The sequence below is a fragment of the Gouania willdenowi genome, chromosome 16, assembly GCF_900634775.1.
Source record: "Gouania willdenowi chromosome 16, fGouWil2.1, whole genome shotgun sequence".
Classification (NCBI taxonomy): Eukaryota; Metazoa; Chordata; class Actinopteri; order Blenniiformes; family Gobiesocidae; genus Gouania; species Gouania willdenowi.
Window position 1 is genome coordinate 35,979,482 of NC_041059.1, and position 20,754 is coordinate 36,000,235.

At 38.8% G+C, this 20,754-nt stretch overlaps 1 protein-coding gene across 1 annotated transcript in view; it reads left to right on the plus strand.

Moving 5' to 3' along the window:
* The window catches only part of LOC114478461 (macrophage mannose receptor 1-like), a 46,484-nt gene that overhangs the window by 22,436 nt on the left and 3,294 nt on the right, over positions 1-20,754 (plus strand). The window contains exons 3-6 of the mRNA XM_028471558.1: positions 10,113-10,148; positions 16,376-16,753; positions 19,632-19,961; positions 20,039-20,130. Of these exons, the coding sequence (XP_028327359.1) occupies positions 10,113-10,148; positions 16,376-16,753; positions 19,632-19,961; positions 20,039-20,130 (836 nt within the window). The remainder of the gene's footprint in view (positions 1-10,112; positions 10,149-16,375; positions 16,754-19,631; positions 19,962-20,038; positions 20,131-20,754) is intronic.

A 20,754-nucleotide genomic window follows, 5' to 3' on the forward strand; every position in this document is an offset into this window, starting at 1 on the left:
AGGTTGGAGGGCACAAAGGCAGGCGGACACAAGAGAGAGGAAAACGGAGACACATCCAAAATGATCAGATAAGTGATTTTCCAATGATATTTATCATATGGTTTTAAGAATCCAAATGTATTCTTATGTAAAAAAAGGGAAGGGAGGGGCCAACGTCCCTCTGATTTTTGATTTATATTTTATCATAGGAAAATAATATACCCCAAAACCCTCCAACCATTTTCTTCTTGTTCCAACAGCACTTAGCGTGCAAGACCATAAAACACCTTCACTGGGTTTAGACACGTTTAAGGGAAAAATTAAGTGTTCTCAACATTGGGTTGGTGGCCCAATCTGGGTCGCCTGAGATTTAAAAAAGGGTCCTCCTGAAATTCTTGATAATTGATTGAAATAAGAGATAGTTTAAAGTTAAGTAACTTCCAAGCATTTAAGGAAGCTCTCCAAACCGTGCTGGGGCTCGTCACCCCTACGAATGGGATAAATACAGAGAGCAAAAGACAATATGATTGTTCGACTCAACTTAACTTTAATTCTGTCTAACCTTAAAGGGCCAATAATCTCGCTAAACTCTGGTTCAGACACAGAATAGGAGACACTTTTGCCACCAATTGACCTTCAAAATTAAGTAAATTACATCTCAAATAATAATTATGAGGGAAAATAATGAAATAAATGAACTGACAAATTCAGCTCTATAAAAGAATTAGGCTATGTAATTAGGTGTGGAGTGTTAACATTATTCAGAATAAATAAAGGATAGAATAAGATTTCTCCTTCACAAATAAGAGATAGCAAAGAAAATAAACAAACAATTTAAATAAATAAATAACATTATTTATTTATTTGGTTAAACTCATTTAGCTTTCTCACATCTCCATGTCTCCCAATTGTATGTTTTCATCTTGAGAAGACATGTAATCACACTCCACACTTCTCCGTCTGACTTGCATGTCCTTCTCCGTCCGACTTGCATGTCCTTGTAAACAGTGGTTCTCAAAATTGTTGCTTCTCACCAGGTAAGTAGATGTACCACAGATAATCACTGCAACTCCAGCTGTGCTTCTTCTTACTCCAGGAAAAGAAAATCGAATTAATACTTCCTGCTTTTCTTTCAGCCTCATATTTTCCCACTCGCGTGCGAATGGGCTACAGAGCTAGCATGGCTAAAAGCTCACTAACCCACACCTAACCATTGTGTGATTGTGCAGCAGCACCTTTTAGGATCTGAAAAGCTCTCAGATCCTGACCTCTGACCTGTCTCTGCCTTCCTGGCCATACTAACTATTCATTTAGTTAGTTAACTAAACCTAACACCCCTAAACTTTTATTTTATTCTATTCTATTCTATTCTATTCTATTCTATTCTATTCTATTCTATTTTATTCTATTCTATTCTATTCTATTCTATTCTATTTTATTTTATTTTATTTTATTTTATTTCATTTCGTTTTATTTTATTTTATTTTATTTTGTTTTATTTTATTTTGGGTGAGTGTTTTTCCCCCCCCACCCCTTTTTTTTTCTGTCCAGGTACCAGCTAAAGCCTCAGTAGTGGGATCGCGCCTGTGTTCAGGTACCAGCCAATCCCAAGAGTTTTGTTTTGGTGTTTTTCCCCCTCTTCTGTTCAGGTACCTTCCGATCCCAAGAGAGGTTGCCAGGTGTGTGGAGACTACCCTTCCACAGACAACAACCAATCATCTACAACGCCGACCGGAAACGAACGACCCACACGGCTGTGAAGGTCGCAGAGCGAGCCACGTGGATTCACGCATCACACTGCAGGAAGGTGCCAACACCAGTCGACCTTGATCTTGAGGCGACTGGTCCAACGGAGGAAGTACCAACATCACCACTGATCGTGGAACCGCAGTAAGGAGCGTTTCCTCTTTTCTGGATTAGGAGCAGTGTTTTGAGGAGCCTTTGTGTGCCCTGAAAGTTGCAACGAAGGGCAGAAGAAAAGTCCCCGGGGTTACAAGCTAATCTTTCTAACGGGGCATATGGTCTGTTGAAACCTTTGAAATCCAACCTTGAGGACATCGTGGGAGATCACAAGCATTTTCCCGCTGTGATGAAGAGGTCACGAGCCCCTCTGTTTATGCCCCAGGAGCAGGCTGGAATTATGCCATTATTCTGTCGTTTCATGTCACTCGTGTTCTGGTCATCGATTGGGGCGATGGTCCTGTCCGCGGTTCCAGTACTCCTCTGGCTCCTGGCCTCCAGGGGGACAATCGAGGACACTGGACTTGAACCAATGAATACAAGTGTTGTTCCTAATGAATGCTTCTTTTTACAGGGTGACGAATGCAAGCAGAAATAAACGTTGGATAAACGACATCGTCCTCCACAACACTTTAGCTGCGACCAATGTTCACGAACACCAGGTACCGATACGCGCACTATCAAGCTAAAAGGAGGGGGCCTATCCAACTGTTTTTGTTCTTACATGCCTGTGTCATCAACACACCCCCGCTTAACCGATACCAATGGATGCTTCCGACTCCTTTTGTTATTTGTCTCACTCTAATTTCGGCATGGGGGACCCCAACCGTTGTTCTAAACCGCCAGTAAAAAAACTGACTACACTACGCGATGACACATCTTCCGCTATGTATGTAGATTACACGCGATCCACACTTTTTTCCCTTCTGTTTCGCCAGAAACGGAACTCGCAAACTAGGCCAGATTCCCGGTCATAATTTCAATTTTACTTAGTCCTGAATGCGACACCGCACATAATTCGCACACATGTGCCCACATTCATACACCCGGGACTAATAGCTTTCATCCACACGACGATCTGGGGTACGGCTGCGCGTCGAAACCTTAGAATACAGGTTTAAGTCCTTTGTTAACGCGTCATTTTTGGCCCTTACTGGCCTCTCTGGGGGAAATCACGAATATACGCTTAATGGTCCCACAAAGTAGAATGGTCCTAGACCTACAGACCGTGGCCAAAAGAGGCGTTTGACGCCATGAACAAAGACCGCCACGTCCTATAACCCTTCCGCCGCCGGAAGCCCAGCCTGAAGTGTTTATGATGAGTGTTTTTGATGTCTCAGATGATGACTCTGCTTACTGATGACACCTACATATGTTTTTGTTGCTGTGCTGTGCTGACATTTATACCATGTGTGTTTTTGCTACTAGTGATATATATTCCACATTCATTGATCACCAATGATGTTAGTTGCTAAGGATATTTGATTTTATTGTGCAGTGTCCCCTGAAAAAAAATAATGCTTATATCCATAGTGTTATAACGGTGTCAATATCATTTGTCCTACGGACCATGAGGTTGCGCTAGAATTACACTAATTTTGATTAATGTTTTATGTGTTTTGGGCTGTGCTAAAGTTAAACAACTTACTAACTAATTTCGCTTTTTTGTGTTGGACTTTGTCCAAAAAGAGTGGATTGTTGGGGCAGAATAATTAGTTATGCTTAATAATATAATTACTTATATTTTAATCCTTAAGCCTTGGGGTGTAACTTTTCATTGTGTGATTTCTCATGTCTTCAACTTTAACTTGTCTTCACTCTGGGTCAGACTGCCTTGTCCAAAGCACATGATATGCTTACACACACACTCACATAGTCCCCAAAACATTCCCAAGGACAGGTGCGTAGGCACTCTCTGTGTGCGCACTCACATGTCACACACACACGCCATACACATCCATTCATTCACACACACAAACACAAACGCACACTCCTCCGTCTCTATGACAACCGACAGATACAGGACTGGTTGTTTAGACCCAAAAGAACAAACTGTCTTTCCTTTTTTCTCCCTCTGTCCTCACCTCCTCCCTCTCTCTGTATCTCTATCTCCTGGGGGGAGGAGGGAGGGGGACTGAGGGGAATATACGTATTGGATCAGAACTGTCTCACTCTGTCATCGAACGTCTGGCCGGACGGACATAATTTTGTACTCTCTTTTTTACTTAGTCTTAGTCTTAATAAATCTTTTCTATAAAATCATCAATGCTCCTCCTGGATTCCATCATTCAACCAGAGCAATGAATCATGTCTCAAATGAGGTCAACCGTAAATTCTGCCGTAACACAATACAAAGAAATTTCCCGTACTGTACATGTGTTCTCGGAGAGCAGTGGTCATGTGACCAGGTATGTGACGTGTATTTGCGGAGACAGTGTTCCCATAACGCTTTTGGGACACATTTCAATATCGAAACGCCTGAAATTCCGGAAGCGTAAAAAAATTTTGAGTGATTTTTGAGTGCATTTTTTATTGCACCATTTAGATTTTACAGATTTCCAAGGGTAATGGAAACGCAGCTACTTTCAGCTGGGACTGCACTGCTGGTACATGAGCACTAGAAATACTGCATTAGTTTTTGTTTTTTTTTCCAGGCCAATATTTTTACTCAGTAACGAATGCTAATTACCATTTTCACTGATGGTAAATCAGTGAAAGCCCCTAAAATCTCTTCTTGGAGCACTTTTAAAGAATACACATATTTTAAAATGTCATTATATAATGCACTCTTTGTAAAAGTCTATCTAAGTAACTCGAGCCTTGTCATTGTAAGTAATCAGGGGTGGAAAAAGTACAGAAAAAAAATAGAAGTACTGTTACTTTTGAAATTTTACTTAAGAAGAAGTAAAGTTATTGGTGTAAAAATCTACTCAAGAAAAAGTAAAAAAGTAGATCACTTAAAATGTACTCGGCACAAGTTACTTAGATACTTTTTTTTTGGGGGGGGGGGGGACGTCCCTCCCATGCAAAAAAGTACAAATACATGTATAAAGATCAAACGATTCGATTCACGATACTGGGTTCACGATACGATTCTCTCACAATTTATTTTACAAAATGGGACTGTAGAAAAATGATGACTGAAAAATATTCCTTTATTTATTGGGGGGAAAAAAACTATACTGTTTTCCTTTTATTTTTCATTGTCAAAAGAATCCCTTGATAAACTACTCAAAACAATGCAATATAACTAAAAATAAATCTTGAATGAAATTAATAAAGCAATAATACAAATGAAGAATAAGCCTATTAATTTAAATTCTGTTTCTATAGTAAAAACATGCAAAACTGCATAATAGTTCCTTTTCTTTTTAAAAGTGCAACTGAAAATGTATTTTCTGCCTTAACAATTGGACTTTAAAAAAAAAAAAAAAAGTAATTTTACTGTATTTACGTCAGATATTTGTTTGGACCAGCAGAGGGCGCTGGTAACCCAGCGGTCGGTTGGCATGCAGATATCTTGCAGTGAAGAAGAGATGCTATGCTAGCAGACAGAGCTAAGAGAAAAAGGTGACTTTTACAGATATTCACGTAATATTACAGATGTTGTTTTCGGTGCTAAAGGGGTAAGGAATCATTTATGAACATGCATAAGAGTATAAGGCGGCCAGAAAGAAAGTATTAGCAGATTCCGCCTGCCGCCAACGCTTCTGGATAGCACCCTCTGCTGTTTAAAAAAGTATTGCGATTTAATTTTCACAGTATCGATGTGAATCATGATACCTATGAAACGATTTTTAACTACCTTACAGGGACCAGCGAAATCTATAGCTAGGATCGCCCCGTGTGAACGAGGTGCTGCACTGGAAGAGAGAATCTGGTGCTGCGGGGCCCCCGGCCTCACTCACCAGTAAACACCTGGGGACTGATGAAAAATATGGTTTTACTTGAAATTAAATATTGTAATTTATGTAACAGAAACAGGCGTGGGATGAGAGTGCGGGATTTATTTTACTCTGGAACAGAATCTATTTCCAATGTAATGAAGTACTGTTATTTAAAACAAAATTTATGTAAAGTAAAAGTAAAATTACTGATTTTAGAAAGTACTCAAAGAAGTAAAAGTACACAAAAAAGCTACTAAATTAGAGTACGAGAGTAAATGTAATATGTTGCTTTTCACCCCTGTAAGTAGTGCAATGAACTGAGCACAGCTGTGGAATACTGCAATAGCCATCACATGTATCTCGTAGTTGTGAGAAAGTTGTGAGAACAATAAAGGATAATGATTGAGGAGGTGTGAGAAAGGATAGTGTTCCTGGAGTACAAGGCAAGGCAAGGCAAGGCAAATTTATTTGTATAGCGCATTTCATACTCAAGGCAACTCAATGTGCTTTACATGATAAAACATTCAATTGTTTAAAATCAATAAGAACATTTAAAATCATCAGTAAAATCAATTAATATCATCAATAAAATCAATTAAAATCATCAGTAAAATCATCATTACATCAACAACATGACAAAAAATCTCTCAATCATATGCAGTAGAGAAAAAAAGTGCCTTTAACTTTGATTTAAAAATGTTCACATTAGATGCTGACTTCAGCTCTGCTGGCAGTTTGTTCCACTTGCAGCATAACAACTAAACACAGCATCACCATGTTTACTGTGAACTCTGGGCTCCACTATCTGACCTGTGTCCATAGATCTGAGAGACCTGCTGGGTTCATACCTGACTAACATGTCACTGATGTATTCTGGACCAAACCCATTCACAGATTTATACACCAGCAGCAGAACTTTAAAGTCTATTCTGAGGCTGACTGGGAGCCAGTGTAAAGACTTAAAAACTGGTGTAATGTGCTCTGACCTCTTTGTTCTGGTTAAGACCCGAGCTGCAGCGTTCTGAACCAGCTGTAGCTGTTTGATGTTCTTTTGGGGGATTCCTGTCAGAAGACCATTACAATAGTCCAGTCTGCTGGATATAAAAGCAAGGACCGGTTTCTCCTGATCTTTCTGAGCCATTAAACCTTTCACTCTGGAGATGTTCTTTAGGTGGTAGAAGGCTGTTTTTGTGATAGATTTGATGTGACTGCTGAATGTAAGATCTGAGTCAATCACAACACCAAGGTTTTTGACTTGGTCTTTAGCTTTTAAAGATCGAGACTCAAGATAATTGCTGACAGCAGTCCTCTTTTCCTTGTTACCAAAGACAATCACCTCCATCTTGTCATGGTTTAGTTGAAGGAAGTTTTCACTCATCCAGCAGTTTACTTTTTCTAAACAGTCACACAACACCTCAATGGGACCATGGTCATCTGGGTTCAGTGATAGATATAGTTGTGTGTCATCTGCGTAATCAACCTTACAGTTCTGTAAAATTTGTCCTAAAGGAAGCATATAAAGGCTAAACAGAAGAGGTCCAAGAACAGATCCCTGAGGAACCCCACAGGACATTGGTAATCTGTCAGATTCAAAGTTTCCAATGCTTACAAAATAGCTTCGCTCCTCCAAGTATGACTTAAACCATTGCATTACTTTTCCATTTAGTCCAACCCATGTTTGCAATCTGTGCAACAAAATTGTATGATCTACAGTGTCAAATGCAGCACTTAGATCCAACAGAATGAGAACAGATACTTTTCCTGAATCAGTGTTCAACCTTATGTCATTGATCACTTTGATAAGAGCAGTTTCAGTGCTGTGATGAGAACGAAAACCTGACTGAAATGTATCAAATATTTTGTTGAATGTTAAGAATTGACTCAGTTGGTTGAAGACCACCTTCTCAATGAGCTTGGCCATGAATGGAAGGTTGCTGATTGGTCTATAGTTAGCCAGTATAGAGGCATCCAGTGTTCTCTTTTTTAACAGAGGTTTCACAGCAGCTACTTTCAGGGATTTTGGTACGGTGCCTGATTGGAATGAGCAGTTAATTATCTGACACAAATCAGTGACAATTGACTTTACAACAGTTTTAAAGAAGTTTGAGGGTATTGTGTCAAGGCAACATGTTGATAGATTTAGCTGCTGAACAGTCTCCTCTATTGTTTTTGGGTTCACTGTAATAAACTCTAACATTGTAGTTGACTCATCCCTCAGTGGTTGAAGCCGTTCAAGCTTTTTGTGATTTTGCTGGTTTGTTCTGATGTTTGACCTTATTGATTGTATTTTTTCATTGAAATATACAGCAAATTCATTGCATTTTCCAGCTGATAGTAATTCAGGGGCTATCTTATCTGGGGGGGTTGTGAGCTTTTCAATTACAGAAAACAACGTGCGAGAGTTGTTGACATTTTTGGCAATAATTTCAGAAAAGTATTGCTCCCTTGCTTTGAACAAGCCATCATTGAATTTTCGCAGACTTATTTCGTACAGTTCTAGATGAATTTGGAGTTTTGTTGATCTCCATTTACGCTCAGCTCTTCTACAGTCAGATTTCAAATTCTGCATTATCTCAGTCCTCCTCCAAGGTGTTTTCTGTGTGTTTGGTTTTCTCTTAGTTTTGATTGGAGCCACCACATCTATGACATTACAGACTTTTCTATTATACTCATCCAGAAGATCATCAACTGTCTCAGCGCTCAATGTTGGTGTCATTGCTATGGCTTCCATAAACTGTGCACTTGAGTTGTCATTTATGTACCTTTTCTTTAAACACACAGAAGTAGGGGGAACAGATGTTACAGTCTCTACGTCAAAAAAGACACAGAAATAATCAGATAGAGCTAAGTCTCTTACATCAACAGCAGAGATATCAACACCTTTAGAGATAACCAGATCCAAAGTGTGACCTTGAGTGTGTGTCGGACCAGTCACATGTTGTGTAAGACCAAAAGTATCCATTAAAGCATACAGTTCTTTGGCAGTATTGTCCATGTTATTGTCAACATGAATATTTAAGTCACCTGTTATTATTAAAACGTTGTATTCAGTGCATACAACTGACAGCAGTTCAGCAAACTCATCCATGAATTCTCCAGAATATTTTGGGGGTCTATAAACGACTAAAAACAGAACTCTTGAATCACCCTTCAGTAAGAATGACATATATTCAAAGGAGATAAAATCACCAAATGTTATTTCTTTGCACTGAAATATTGATTTAAAAATGGCAGCAACTCCACCACCTTTCCTGCAAGTACGACACTTATTGAAATAAATAAAGTCTTGTGGTGCACTTTCATTGAGAATAGTATTACTGATACCATCATTCAACCACGTTTTATTAAGAAATAAAAAGTCCAAGTGATGTGTCAAAATAATATCATTAATTATTAGTGACTTGTTTACAAGAGATCTAACATTAAGAAGAGCTAATTTTAAAGACTTTATTGGAGACACTGGTGGACTTTTTGGATGACATGTTATAGGAGTCAAATTTTTATCTCTATAAAGCGTTTCGCTTTTCTTTAATTTCACAATTTTACCTGTGTTACCTGTCACCACAGGAATTAAAGAAGCTGCATTAACTCCATAAGGCCCTGACTTTTTCTGGTTGTTCCTAAAAATAGAGCTATTGCAGTCGCTCTAAGATGAACACAGCTGGCCAGAGGAGAAGAGTGATCCTGGGCCTGGTATCGTCGGATACAAGAAGAGCAGGTTCCACTGGGCGGGACACAGTTCACAATTCATAAGTGGACCTTCACAGTTGTCGAGCAGTATTGGTGAAAGACGAAACAACATGGATAAGGAAGGAAATATAGTGAAAGGAATGGAAGCAATGTCTTGACATGCAGAGTTAAAGCAATTTCCAAAAGCCTGGTCTGCCTTATTGTGGTGGAGGAGTTTGTTTTCACTAATGATCTCAAAACCTATACAGTCTAGGGCATTTTGCCCATATACAGATTACATAAGATAATGTGGTCCTAGGAGAGCTAGACAAAGAACAACTCCAAAGTCCTTGATAGGACAACACATTGAGACCCTGTGTACCCAGTCTAAAGAGTAACATGTGTTTGCACTGTAGGCCTCAAGAAGGTAACCATAAGGGCACCTTTTGACCGGGTTTATTCCAATCTCATCCAGTTGAGCTCAGACTGAATGGGTGACATCATCCTGTGTGGACTCACCTGCAGAGGGAATAAGAAGGGTCTGGTGCAGTGTGGATTCAGCACACCAAATCAGGGACCAGGACGGCCAAACTCTCCAACATGGAAGCTGTCTTTTGGAGCAGGCGATATGTCCTCTGATGGAGAAAAAGCTAAAAGAACAAAGGATGTCTGCTTATTTGTGTTGCAAATAAACAGACTATCAGGAACTTTCGTCTCTTGAAAATGTAAAATAAGTGTGATGCAACTGAAATGCAAATTATATCTGTTTTGTATGAAATGCAAACACATTTGGTTGAGAGAACGATAATTGCAGAACTGAAGCATGTTTGTCTTCAGTTACTGATCTGACCACAGGTTGCTCTTTCATTGAAGGTAGGATGCATGTTCTCTTATAAAAAAAAATCATTCTTAGTCTTTAATGGGTTAAAAAGAAAAAAAACAAGATTTATTTTTGTGTTTCTTAACTATTATAAAAGGTATAATAAATAATTTTGTACCAATGTTATCAATCATTAGCTTTGAACTGTTTAAATTAGTTATTAACTATCAATGTTAGGTTACTTAAATGCAACATGTATATAAGTTTTTACAATAAAAGCATTGTTAATGAATTTGGCTCTTCAAGTTCCCTGAGAAGAGAAATTATTTTATGCCATATATACGTATATAAAAATAGAAATGAAGCTCATTCTTTTCTGTTTACCTATCACCAAAGAGAGGTGGACTGCCCCAGTGCACAGCAGTGGAAGCATTTTTAGTGTTAATGGCCTTGTTCAAGGCCACACATTGGTTGTAATCTGGGTGTGGGAGAGAGTTGGCCTAACCTACTCCCTCTCCCTCCTCTTTAACTGTTATGTCACCACAATAGTGGATTTACTTTGTACTTTAGATATCAACTAATATATATTTGCCCTCAAAGGCAGAGGTGCAAATCTCTACAACCTGCTGCTCTGTTTGAATACAATTTTGTGTTTTTAACTCTTTCAGTGCCAGCCATTTTCAGATTTTTACCTCCCTCAGTGCCAGCCGTTTTTTGAGCATTTTGACTGATTTTAAAGACCCACAGAATATTTTCTAGTGTGACTATCTGAAATCTGACACTCGATTCTGAAAGATTGAAGCCTCTAATTTCATTAAAAAAAAATTGTTTCTGGCTCGTTTCATTCTTTTGTAATCAGCCATTGAATAGAGCAAGTTTTACACAAATCTGCAGTTTCAGAGCAAAGAAAAAAGCCTTTTTTCTAAAAAAAAACCTGTCAGTGACTTCAAAGCTATTTTTTTTTTTTTTTTGCCTTAGTGACAACTCTAACATTTGAACATTGTTTCCTTGTATAAAACACAAAAATAAAACCACTGAGACCAGGCTTTTGATGGCAAAATTATTATTATTTATCTATCTGGGTCAGAGCTGAATGGATTTCTTACTGTATTTTGGCATTTCTCCAAGTTTCTCTCCCGTCATTCTGCACACATGCAACTTCCTCTTCCTCCCGGACATGCAGTGTCACTGCATTCCCCATTCTTTTTGTCGTTTTATCTCACCATTGCCACACTATCCATGAGTTCCACACATGCTCTGGTCGAGTGTGCGCTGCTGGGAACGTCAACCCTCGTACGTAGCTCCATTTTCTGTCTCGTAAACGCCTTTCCTCCTCTACCTCCTACATGTCCTCTTATTTTGCTATCTGGCTCACAGGCTGTGGGTATTTTGTACCCCCCCCCACACACGCAGGGATGACCCGTTTGGCCCGGTTAGTTGATGGTTTTATCTCACCATCTCAACATTATCAATAATCCACTCATGTCCACACATGTTCTGTGTTAGTATGTGGAGCTGTGAGCTGCTGGATACGTCACAATATCACTCTGTAGCGCCATAATCTCACTCGTTTCTGCTTATTCCTCCTTTGCTGGGTAGCATCAGTGGCTAATCTCTCATCTAAAGGTGTACTGCTGCTATCTTCAGGGCACAGTTGGTCACTACAACACCCCACAGCTTAGATATTGATGAGGGACCTCCTCCAGGGTGTTTTCTAGTAATCCACGTGAAAAAAAGGCAAATGACGAGTTATCTCGTCAATGGCACTGAGTGAGTTAATCAACCATTCTTTCTGTGTGTTAGCAGAATAATCCCAAACATGGAAGGAAAAGTACAATGCCTTGTTATTTTAATAGGTGAGTATACAATCAGCAATCTCTGTTACATTTACTACAGCTTTGTTCATGTGGTGTTAGTAATGACTAATGCAACAACACATCATCAGTAGAGTAAAACTAACTTGCCTCATAACTATTTTCTGCAGGGGAAAGGACTTTTGGTGGAAGGGGGATTGCATACTTATCAATGATTGGAGGGTACCTGTAGTGGAAATGTATACATAATTGCAAGTACACCTCAAAAAACAACAACCATGGTGTCTGGTACATCAACTCAAGTTTAATGGGTAATTTTTATTCATGAAATCACGTTTGGAAGTTAACCCTTTTATTATGTTGAAAAAAATTACATTGATTATGTTGCGTGTCATTTTGACCCGTACTGTGTAAATCCATGCAAAACAGTCAAAAAACAGGTTAAAACAACTTTATTTTAGATTATATGAACATTTAGAAAAGAGACATTACAATAAATTTTTAATTTCAACACTTTAAGAACTTTTTTGTACAAGTTTTTCCCTATGCATTTTTGTTTTTGTTTTTTTTTTTCATTTAACTTGCCCCTTTCTCCTCACATTTTCAATGCTTTCCACAAGATGGACATAATGTAACTGTGCTTTCTGCAGATGTAATTCTTGCATTTCACACAAGAGGTAGTTGTTTTACTGTCCTCTTGGCGGTTTCTTTACACCTGTGTCCACTGGACCCATTGCAGGTTGGTTGGATGACCTGATCTTGACCTTTTCAATGACAGCTGCAGCAGCTGGGGATCGAGCTGGCCTGGGTCGCTTCTGGATCTTGGGTTAGGCTTAGGGTGACGAGTGCTTTGCCAAGTTCTTCCAGGAAAATCCGACGTCTGTACAATTTGCAGGCATTCCATTGCTGGTTGATTTCAGTCCACAGTACATAGGCATTGTAAGCAGACACATCCACAATGTTGTAGAAAATCACCAAGGGCCAACGGGCAGTCTTGCGCTGGCAGCTGTATGTTGCTGTGACTTTGTCCAGATTGTCATGGATCATTTGTGGCTTCATGTCTTCTCCGGTGCTCAGAGATGCATCAGTGTGCATTGTGCTCGTTACAAGAACATTCTTGTTTCTCTTTGGGCAGTATGAAACAACTGCTGTTTTCTCGGTGAAAACAAATATTGAGGAATGCAGAGGTCTGCCCCGCATCTTCAGAATTTCACTGGGAAGTTCTGGCTTTTTTCTTCTGACTGTTCCCAACATAGTCAGCTTTCTCTTCTGAAGTTCATCTCCAATGCGGTAGGATGTAAAGAAGTTGTCATCACATGTGATGTTATGACCTTGCAACCCTTCACTCATCTCCAGCACCACACGCATCCCCTGATTCTTCTCAGATGCTCCTCCAGGTAGCTTTCCAGTGTACACTTGCATATTCCATGCATAGCTAGATTTTGCATCACAGGCTGCCCATATTTTGATGCCATACTTGGCAGGCTTATAGGGCATGTACTGTCTGAAAGGACAGCGCCCCCTGAATGGAACAAGGCGCTCATCTACAGTAACATGGGGACCAGGATTGTACAACAAAGGTAGAATTTCAACCCATTTATCCCATACATCTCTAATTGCAGCTAGATTGTCTCTTTCAAGTCGACCTGCACGAGATATCGTGAAATGTCTCCAGAAACATTGTTGCTCGAAAAATTGGCCTTCCATACTCTTCATCCCATAGACTTGCAGTTGCTTCTCCCTTTGACCTGTACACTCCAGCTAATACCAGAATTCCAATGTAAGCATGCAAGTCAGTCTGATCCAGTGGCTTCCATTTCTCCTGAAATACACGCCTTCCCTCCAAGTTGGTCATTTCCAGTATAATCTTTTCTATTGGTGGAGATATGAAGAGCTGAAAAGCTGACTGAACTCGTGTGACAGCAAATCTTGTAGGACCGGGAGTCGTTTTGATGACATTGGAAGATGACAGTCTACCTCGGCTTTGGCGTGGTGATTTTGACCATTTTATATTACCATCTTTAGATGCCCATGTCCCCTCTGTGGATGATGATTGCTGCGTTCCTTGACTCTCATCCGATGGAGAGACAATAGCAGGCTCATCGTCTGAATCCTCCTCATCATCAGAAAATGTAAAATCTGGATCTGGAGCTCATTTTTGGTGTGTTTGTCAAAGAGATGGCATGAGAAAAGCAACGTGGACAAGGGAGAGAAAGTTCCTCGACACACACCTGGGTCTCTGGCAATCAAAATACAATTAACTGGGCAGTTAAAATAAAGTACATCAAAGAGGCATGTTTATTTTTGATCTGTGCAGCTAATTACCCACATAAAAGTGTCCGGGTCAAAATGACCCTTAACATCATCTTTGTATACAAATTCTGCAGAGACATTCCACTACACATCAAAGTGTCCAGATTTTACACACCAGTTCATGACCCTAGATGAGGAAAAGTCACAAAATTTCATGAAGAAAAAGAAAGAATAACCAGTACTTTGGTCAACACAAAAACCTAAATGGGTCAAATTGACCCTTAGCATAATACAAGGGTTAAACAGTTTTAAGTCAAGTAGTTTTAGCATAAATTGCAACAACCTTGAATTTACAAAAACATGTTTTTTTTCTACCATAACCTCATTCCGTTAAGTTTAAAGGGTAAATATGGGTTTGTAGAGTACATCCCTTCTTCTGATACACTGAAAGAAAAAACATGCTGGCTGGACATTACAAAACTGAGTAAATAATTTCCATCTAACTGAATGTTAAATGCAGTGCGTTACATGTAATGATTAAATAAACTGTTATCCAAAAGCAACCCTGGCTTCTTACTCAATGTAGTGAGAAGGTGGGTTAAAAACAAGGTGAGCGATTATGATTGGCTAAGGCGGCGTCATGTTTGATGGCAGCCAATCAGAGCCAGTGTTTTTACACATGTGCCAGCAAGAGGAGGCGGGTTAAAAACAAGGTGAGCGATTATGATTGGCTAAGGCGACGTGCCAGCACACGCAACACAAACACACACACAGCAGATTAGATGAAGCAGCAGAGATGATGAGCGTGGAGCAGTCTGACGAAAAGTTGTCATTTTTAAGGTGACGTTACAAACACTACTTTAAATTAATTGTGGTCAAAGGCAAGAACGTGTATGTGAAGTGTACATTATATACAGGAGAGAAGACTTTGTTGACATCCGTTGTAAGCAATTCAAATTTAATGAAGCATCTCATGACACACGCAGCTAAAAAATGTGAATTCTTTGACATATAGCAACTTTTTTTTTTTTTTAACAGTAACGCAAATAGTTACTTTTCTTGGTAATGAGTTACTTTTGTTATAGAGTAATTCAGTTACTAACGCAGTTACTTTTTGAAACAAGTAGTGAGTAACTATAACTAATTATTTTTTTAAGGTAACGTTCCCAACACTGTTGATGATGATGTTTAAAGCACAGAAAAGTTAATTTAGCGTAACATGGGCCCGTTAAGAACCCATGGACACACTGATGCAAGAAGGTAAACTTGTGTGAAATTAAGTTTGAGTCAGATCCTACTTTGTAAATTTTGTTTAAGGCAAGGCAAGGCAAATTTATTTGTATAGCGCATTTCATACACAAGGCAACTCAATGTGCTTTACATGATAAAACATTCAATTGTTTAAACTCAATAAGAACATTTAAAATCATCAGTAAAATCAATTAAAATCATCAGTAAAATCAATTAAAATCATCAGTAAAATCATCATGACATCAACAACATGACCAAAAATCTCTCTCTCAATCATATGCAGTAGAGAAAAAAAGTGCCTTTAACTTTGATTTAAAAATGTTCACATTAGATGCTGACTTAAGCTTTGCTGGCAGTTTGTTCCACTTCTTTGCAGCATAACAACTAAAAGCAGCATCACCATGTTTACTGTGAGCTCTGGGCTCCACTATCTGACCTGTGTCCATAGATCTGAGAGACCTGCTGGGTTCATACCTGACTAACATGTCACTGATGTATTCTGGACCAAACCCATTCACACATTTATACACCAGCAGCAGAACTTTAAAGTCTGTTCTGAGGCTGACTGGGAGCCAGTGGAAAGACTTTAAAACTGGAGTAATGTGTTCTGACCTCTTTGTTCTGGTTCAGACCCGAAGCTTTACAAATGGAGTCGGCCTGAACTATGTAAATTATGGATGGAAATTATTTCAGCAACAATTTTGTTTTATTATTTTTTTTTATATACTTTATTGATCTCACAATGGAGAAATTCACTAACCATCCCCGGGGAACAGTTGGCAGCCATTTTGCGGCGCCTGGGGAGCTGGGTTAAATGTAGGCTGGGTGCATTAATTTAGTTATTTCTATATCTGCTGTTCAGTACTCTTTTTAAACTACACTTTAAAACCTAATACTACTCATCTGCACCAAATGTATCTGTAACCCGGACCCATTCAACCATCACTCCTTCATCATTTCAGAACTTTGCTTTCTGCCTGCCTGTGATCCACGTGAATACATCATTGTTGAAAAACCACTCACCTGGACTGAAGCTCAGAACTACTGCAGGGAAAACTACAATGACCTGGCCACCATTGAAAACTCAGAAGAGCATAATGAGGTTATCGAGGTTTCTCGTAAATATTACACACGTCATGTCTGGATTGGACTGCGCCACTATCCTTCAAAGTGGAAGTGGTCAATGGAAAATGAATTTAAAGATGGAACAGATTTCAGAAATTGGGCAAATACTGAACCCAGTGACTCCACAGAGGGGAGGGAGAACTGTGTGGTAACAAATAATGGTCTTTGGTTTGGTACCACCTGTGGTTCAGCATTTGGTTTTTTCTGCTTCACAGGTAAGAAAGTAAATAAAAAATCTTTGATTTTTAACAGTGCAGAGTGAGTTTGATGTGGTTTGTGTTTTAGCTTGTCCAGTTTATGTTTATGTAGCTTTTTTCATGACCCTGTGTGTTGTCAGTAAGTGAAGGTAAGTCTTCCTCCCTTTTTATTCTGATTAGCCCTTCAGGCGTAAAGGTGTACCGTGCCATTGTTAGTCTGTCTGTGACAAAATGGCTGCAGAGGCAAATACGCAAATTTTCACTTTCAGTAAAATCCACTGTTTGACTGTTAAAATGATGCAAGGCAAGTTTATTTGTATAGCACATTTCATACACAAGGCAACTCAATGTGCTTTACATGATCTAAAAGAGCAACAGAAAACATTCAACAGCCTAAAATGAATAACAACATTTAAAATGACCAGTAAAAACATTTAAAATCATCAACAAACACATTGTGTGGAATTCTCCTAATTTTCACATGTTGGTGTATAATTTATTTGTTTTGATTTATCGCCAACCAAACACCCTGTATTATGTTATGGAATTATCGCATTTTTCTGTATTTTATTTGTGGCGGATTAATCTACGAAAATATAGGGCGTGATGTGTGTTACCCGCGTATGTGTTTACCTGTCGGATTTCATTTGTACGGATGTCGCTGTTTTGACTGGTGAAGCTGAGCTGGTGAGTTAACGTGTAGATGTTAAACCTGTGTTAACTACTTAAATGTCCATGTGTGCAGTTCATACAGTCGATGATATGTGCGTGTTGTTAATGTTGTGGGTGTGTTTGTTTTATGTCGTTACAGTTGATTACCTGGCTGGCAAACGACACGGTTATTGTGCTAATAATAGTTAGGGTTGAATGGAAATAAAACTGTTAAAAGACAGCAATCCGATGTCCGAGCTTGAGTGACACACTTTTCACCAGTTAAACACACCCTTTATGGTGGGATTTAGTGGATTAAAGTTAGTTAGTCCATTAAAACCGTACACACATTACATCAACAACATGACCAAAAATCTCTCTCTCAATCATACGCAGTAGAGAAAAAAAGTGCCAAGTCTATTCTGAGGCTGACTGGGAGCCAGTGTAAAGACTTTAAAACTGGTGTAATGTGTTCTGATCTCTTTGTTCTGGTTAAGACCCGAGCTTGGGGGATTCCTGTCAGAAGACCATTACAATAGTCCAGTCTGCTGGAGATAAAAGCATGGACCAGTTTCTCCTGATCTTCCTGAGTCATTACACCTTTCACTCTGGAAATGTTCTTTAGGTGGTAGAAGGCTGTTTTTGTGATAGATTTGATCTGACTGCTGAATGTAAGATCTGAGTCAATCAGAACATCAAGGTTTTTGACTTGGCTTTGTAGTCCTTCATTCTGTAACATCTGCGTATCCTACAAAACACCAGACAGGTCAGGTCAATCCAAACAGACTTTATTTGGTTTAACACAGGGGTTGAACACAACTATATACAGGGCTACTGTTATGGTCGTAAGCCACACCAGCTTGTTGTGCTGCCGGTAACCCCGACAAGACTTTTTAACACAGGCAACCTTTTAGCCTAAACTTTAATGTTGACTTTTCATCCAAGCATTTCACCTGCTAATAGGGAACATGAGCTTGTTTAAACCTTCCTAAGCAGATAAGAAGAAGATTACACCGTAATTATATTGTGGTGAAATACGTGAGTATTAAAATGGTTGTGGTCAGGAGAAGATTGGTTGAAAGAAAAGAGAAAGTATTTTTCTTCTTTGTTTATTTCTTTCACTGTTTGATTTTGTTCAGTAATGTTAGCAACATCAATTAATTATTCATTTTCTCAAAGTCCTTACGTCACAATTTTTGACATCTTGTCAGGTAATAAAAGTATTGCATTTTGATTTTGTTTTATATAAATATATTATTATATTATATAGTCAACTAAAATATAAATATTGCACTTTTAAAAAATGTTATTATCATTGATCAACCTGATATTGGATTATATTAATATTTGTAAATACACAGACAGATTTGAATTGATCAATGCAATAAGCCTTTCCACACTGTCGGAAATCATGCTCTTGTTCAGTTCTCGAGCATGAGGTCAAGAGGGATAAACTCGCCATGTCAGACGGTGTAAACAGTGAGTCTGGCAAAGGTTTAGATTATATTTCCCCGTTGGAGCATTGATTCTTTGAAAAAAATTGCGGAAAAGTGGTAACGATTTCCAAGGTAGAAATGCTGAGTTTGCTGCAAAAGCTAATGCTGCACACGAGCTAAAAATTCAGGTTTTTCCAGGCTTTTCAAACAGTGACCAATCAGCTAAACAGTGCTGTTTCACTCATCGACCTGTCCATCTTGTGCACTAAAATTTAATTAAAATAATAGCTTAATAAAAATAATCATGGACTTGGTTAGTGAATGGTGTACCTCGTAAATGTACCTTTTCAAAGTGAGAACTCATACTGTCCTTTTTACACTCTTGCTTATCCCATCAATAATAATACATTTTATTTATAGGCACTTTTCAAAAATCATGATTTCTAATTGGATTTCAATCTGTGACAAAATTATAGTTTAGTCATTATAAGTCGACGGAAATATCAGTATATTTTTATATTGTTTTGTATTTATATGTCATTTTTTTAATTAGCCAGTTTAGTTATTGTTACTTGAAATATGTTTATCATTGAAAACTATAAGTTGACGATGCTTGGTTTGTCCGTAATCATCAATCAAACATGGTATTTTCAATTCCCCCCAACATACGGTTCAGGGTTGGCTGAAATCTCCTTTCGCGACTGGCGCGACTTTGGAACAACAATTAGAGGAACAATTTTGAATGTGACACTGATGACATTTTCACACAGATTTTTCAATGGAAAAACAATCCTAATTTCTCTTCTAAGGATCTTCAGCGTCTCCAAGCTTTAAGTTCATAAGCACTCCCATGAACTGGACCTCAGCAATGGAATACTGCAGGAAGCATCATGTTGACCTCGCTGTTGTCAGAAACCTACCCGAGAACAATCAGTTGAAGGAAATGGTTAAGGATGAATATAACTGGATTGGTCTCTACAGAGATCCATGGAAGTGGTCGGATGGGAAACTTCTTTCATACACAAAGTGGAACATTGGAGAACCAAACCAGGGTGTAAATGGTCCCTGTGTTTTTTTACATAAAGGCCACTGGGGAGATTATGAATGCGAGAGTGCCATTTACTTTGTCTGCAACAAAGGTAAGATTTTAGCAACAATTCCAAGCAATGATGATGGAGTGAATGTCTGATAATCCTGTTCTAAAATGTCCTAAAAGTTTCAGTTTGGCAGAATGTAGTGAGAGTGAAAGTCACTCCAAAGACTTTCACTGAGAATCTGCATGAGTCAGCAGAAGACATCCTACTGCAGGTAATAACCATGAGCTTTTCATGTAGATTGAACAAACAGCTCATTATTTGTAGTAAATGGAAGGTGTTCAATATCAACAAAAAAGATAAGAGACTTATATTTTACTGCTTACAGCCTTAATCACTCATTTTCTAATTTTGGGGATTCTGGGAGTTCCCTTTGTTTGCATGTTCCTCATGTCCTTAAATGTATTTTCTTAATAAATAAAAAAAAAAAAAAAAAACATGTACAGTAGTCTTTCGCTATAACACGGTTCACCTTTTGCGGCCTCTGTATTTTGCAGATTTTTTTTTTACAGTGCAATTTTGCATGCATTTTTTTACAGCGTATGAACGCGCATTGTGTTCTGCGTCTTGATTGGCTAATGCTACATTCACCCACCGCCCACCAGTGGCACATCCACTTCATCCAGCTGAAGCGAGGAGCTACACTTTTTTTCTCCTCTCATAAACATAAACCACCAGTGAAAAAATCCGGTGTGATTAGCGGCTAATGCAATCCTAGCTCAGTGCCGACTTTCAAAGATGAAAACTACAGAGATAACTTTTACCTGCTACTACCACCTCCTCACTGATTCTCCTCCATGCCAAATCCTTCTTAGTCTAGTCCTGGTTATAAAGGCTG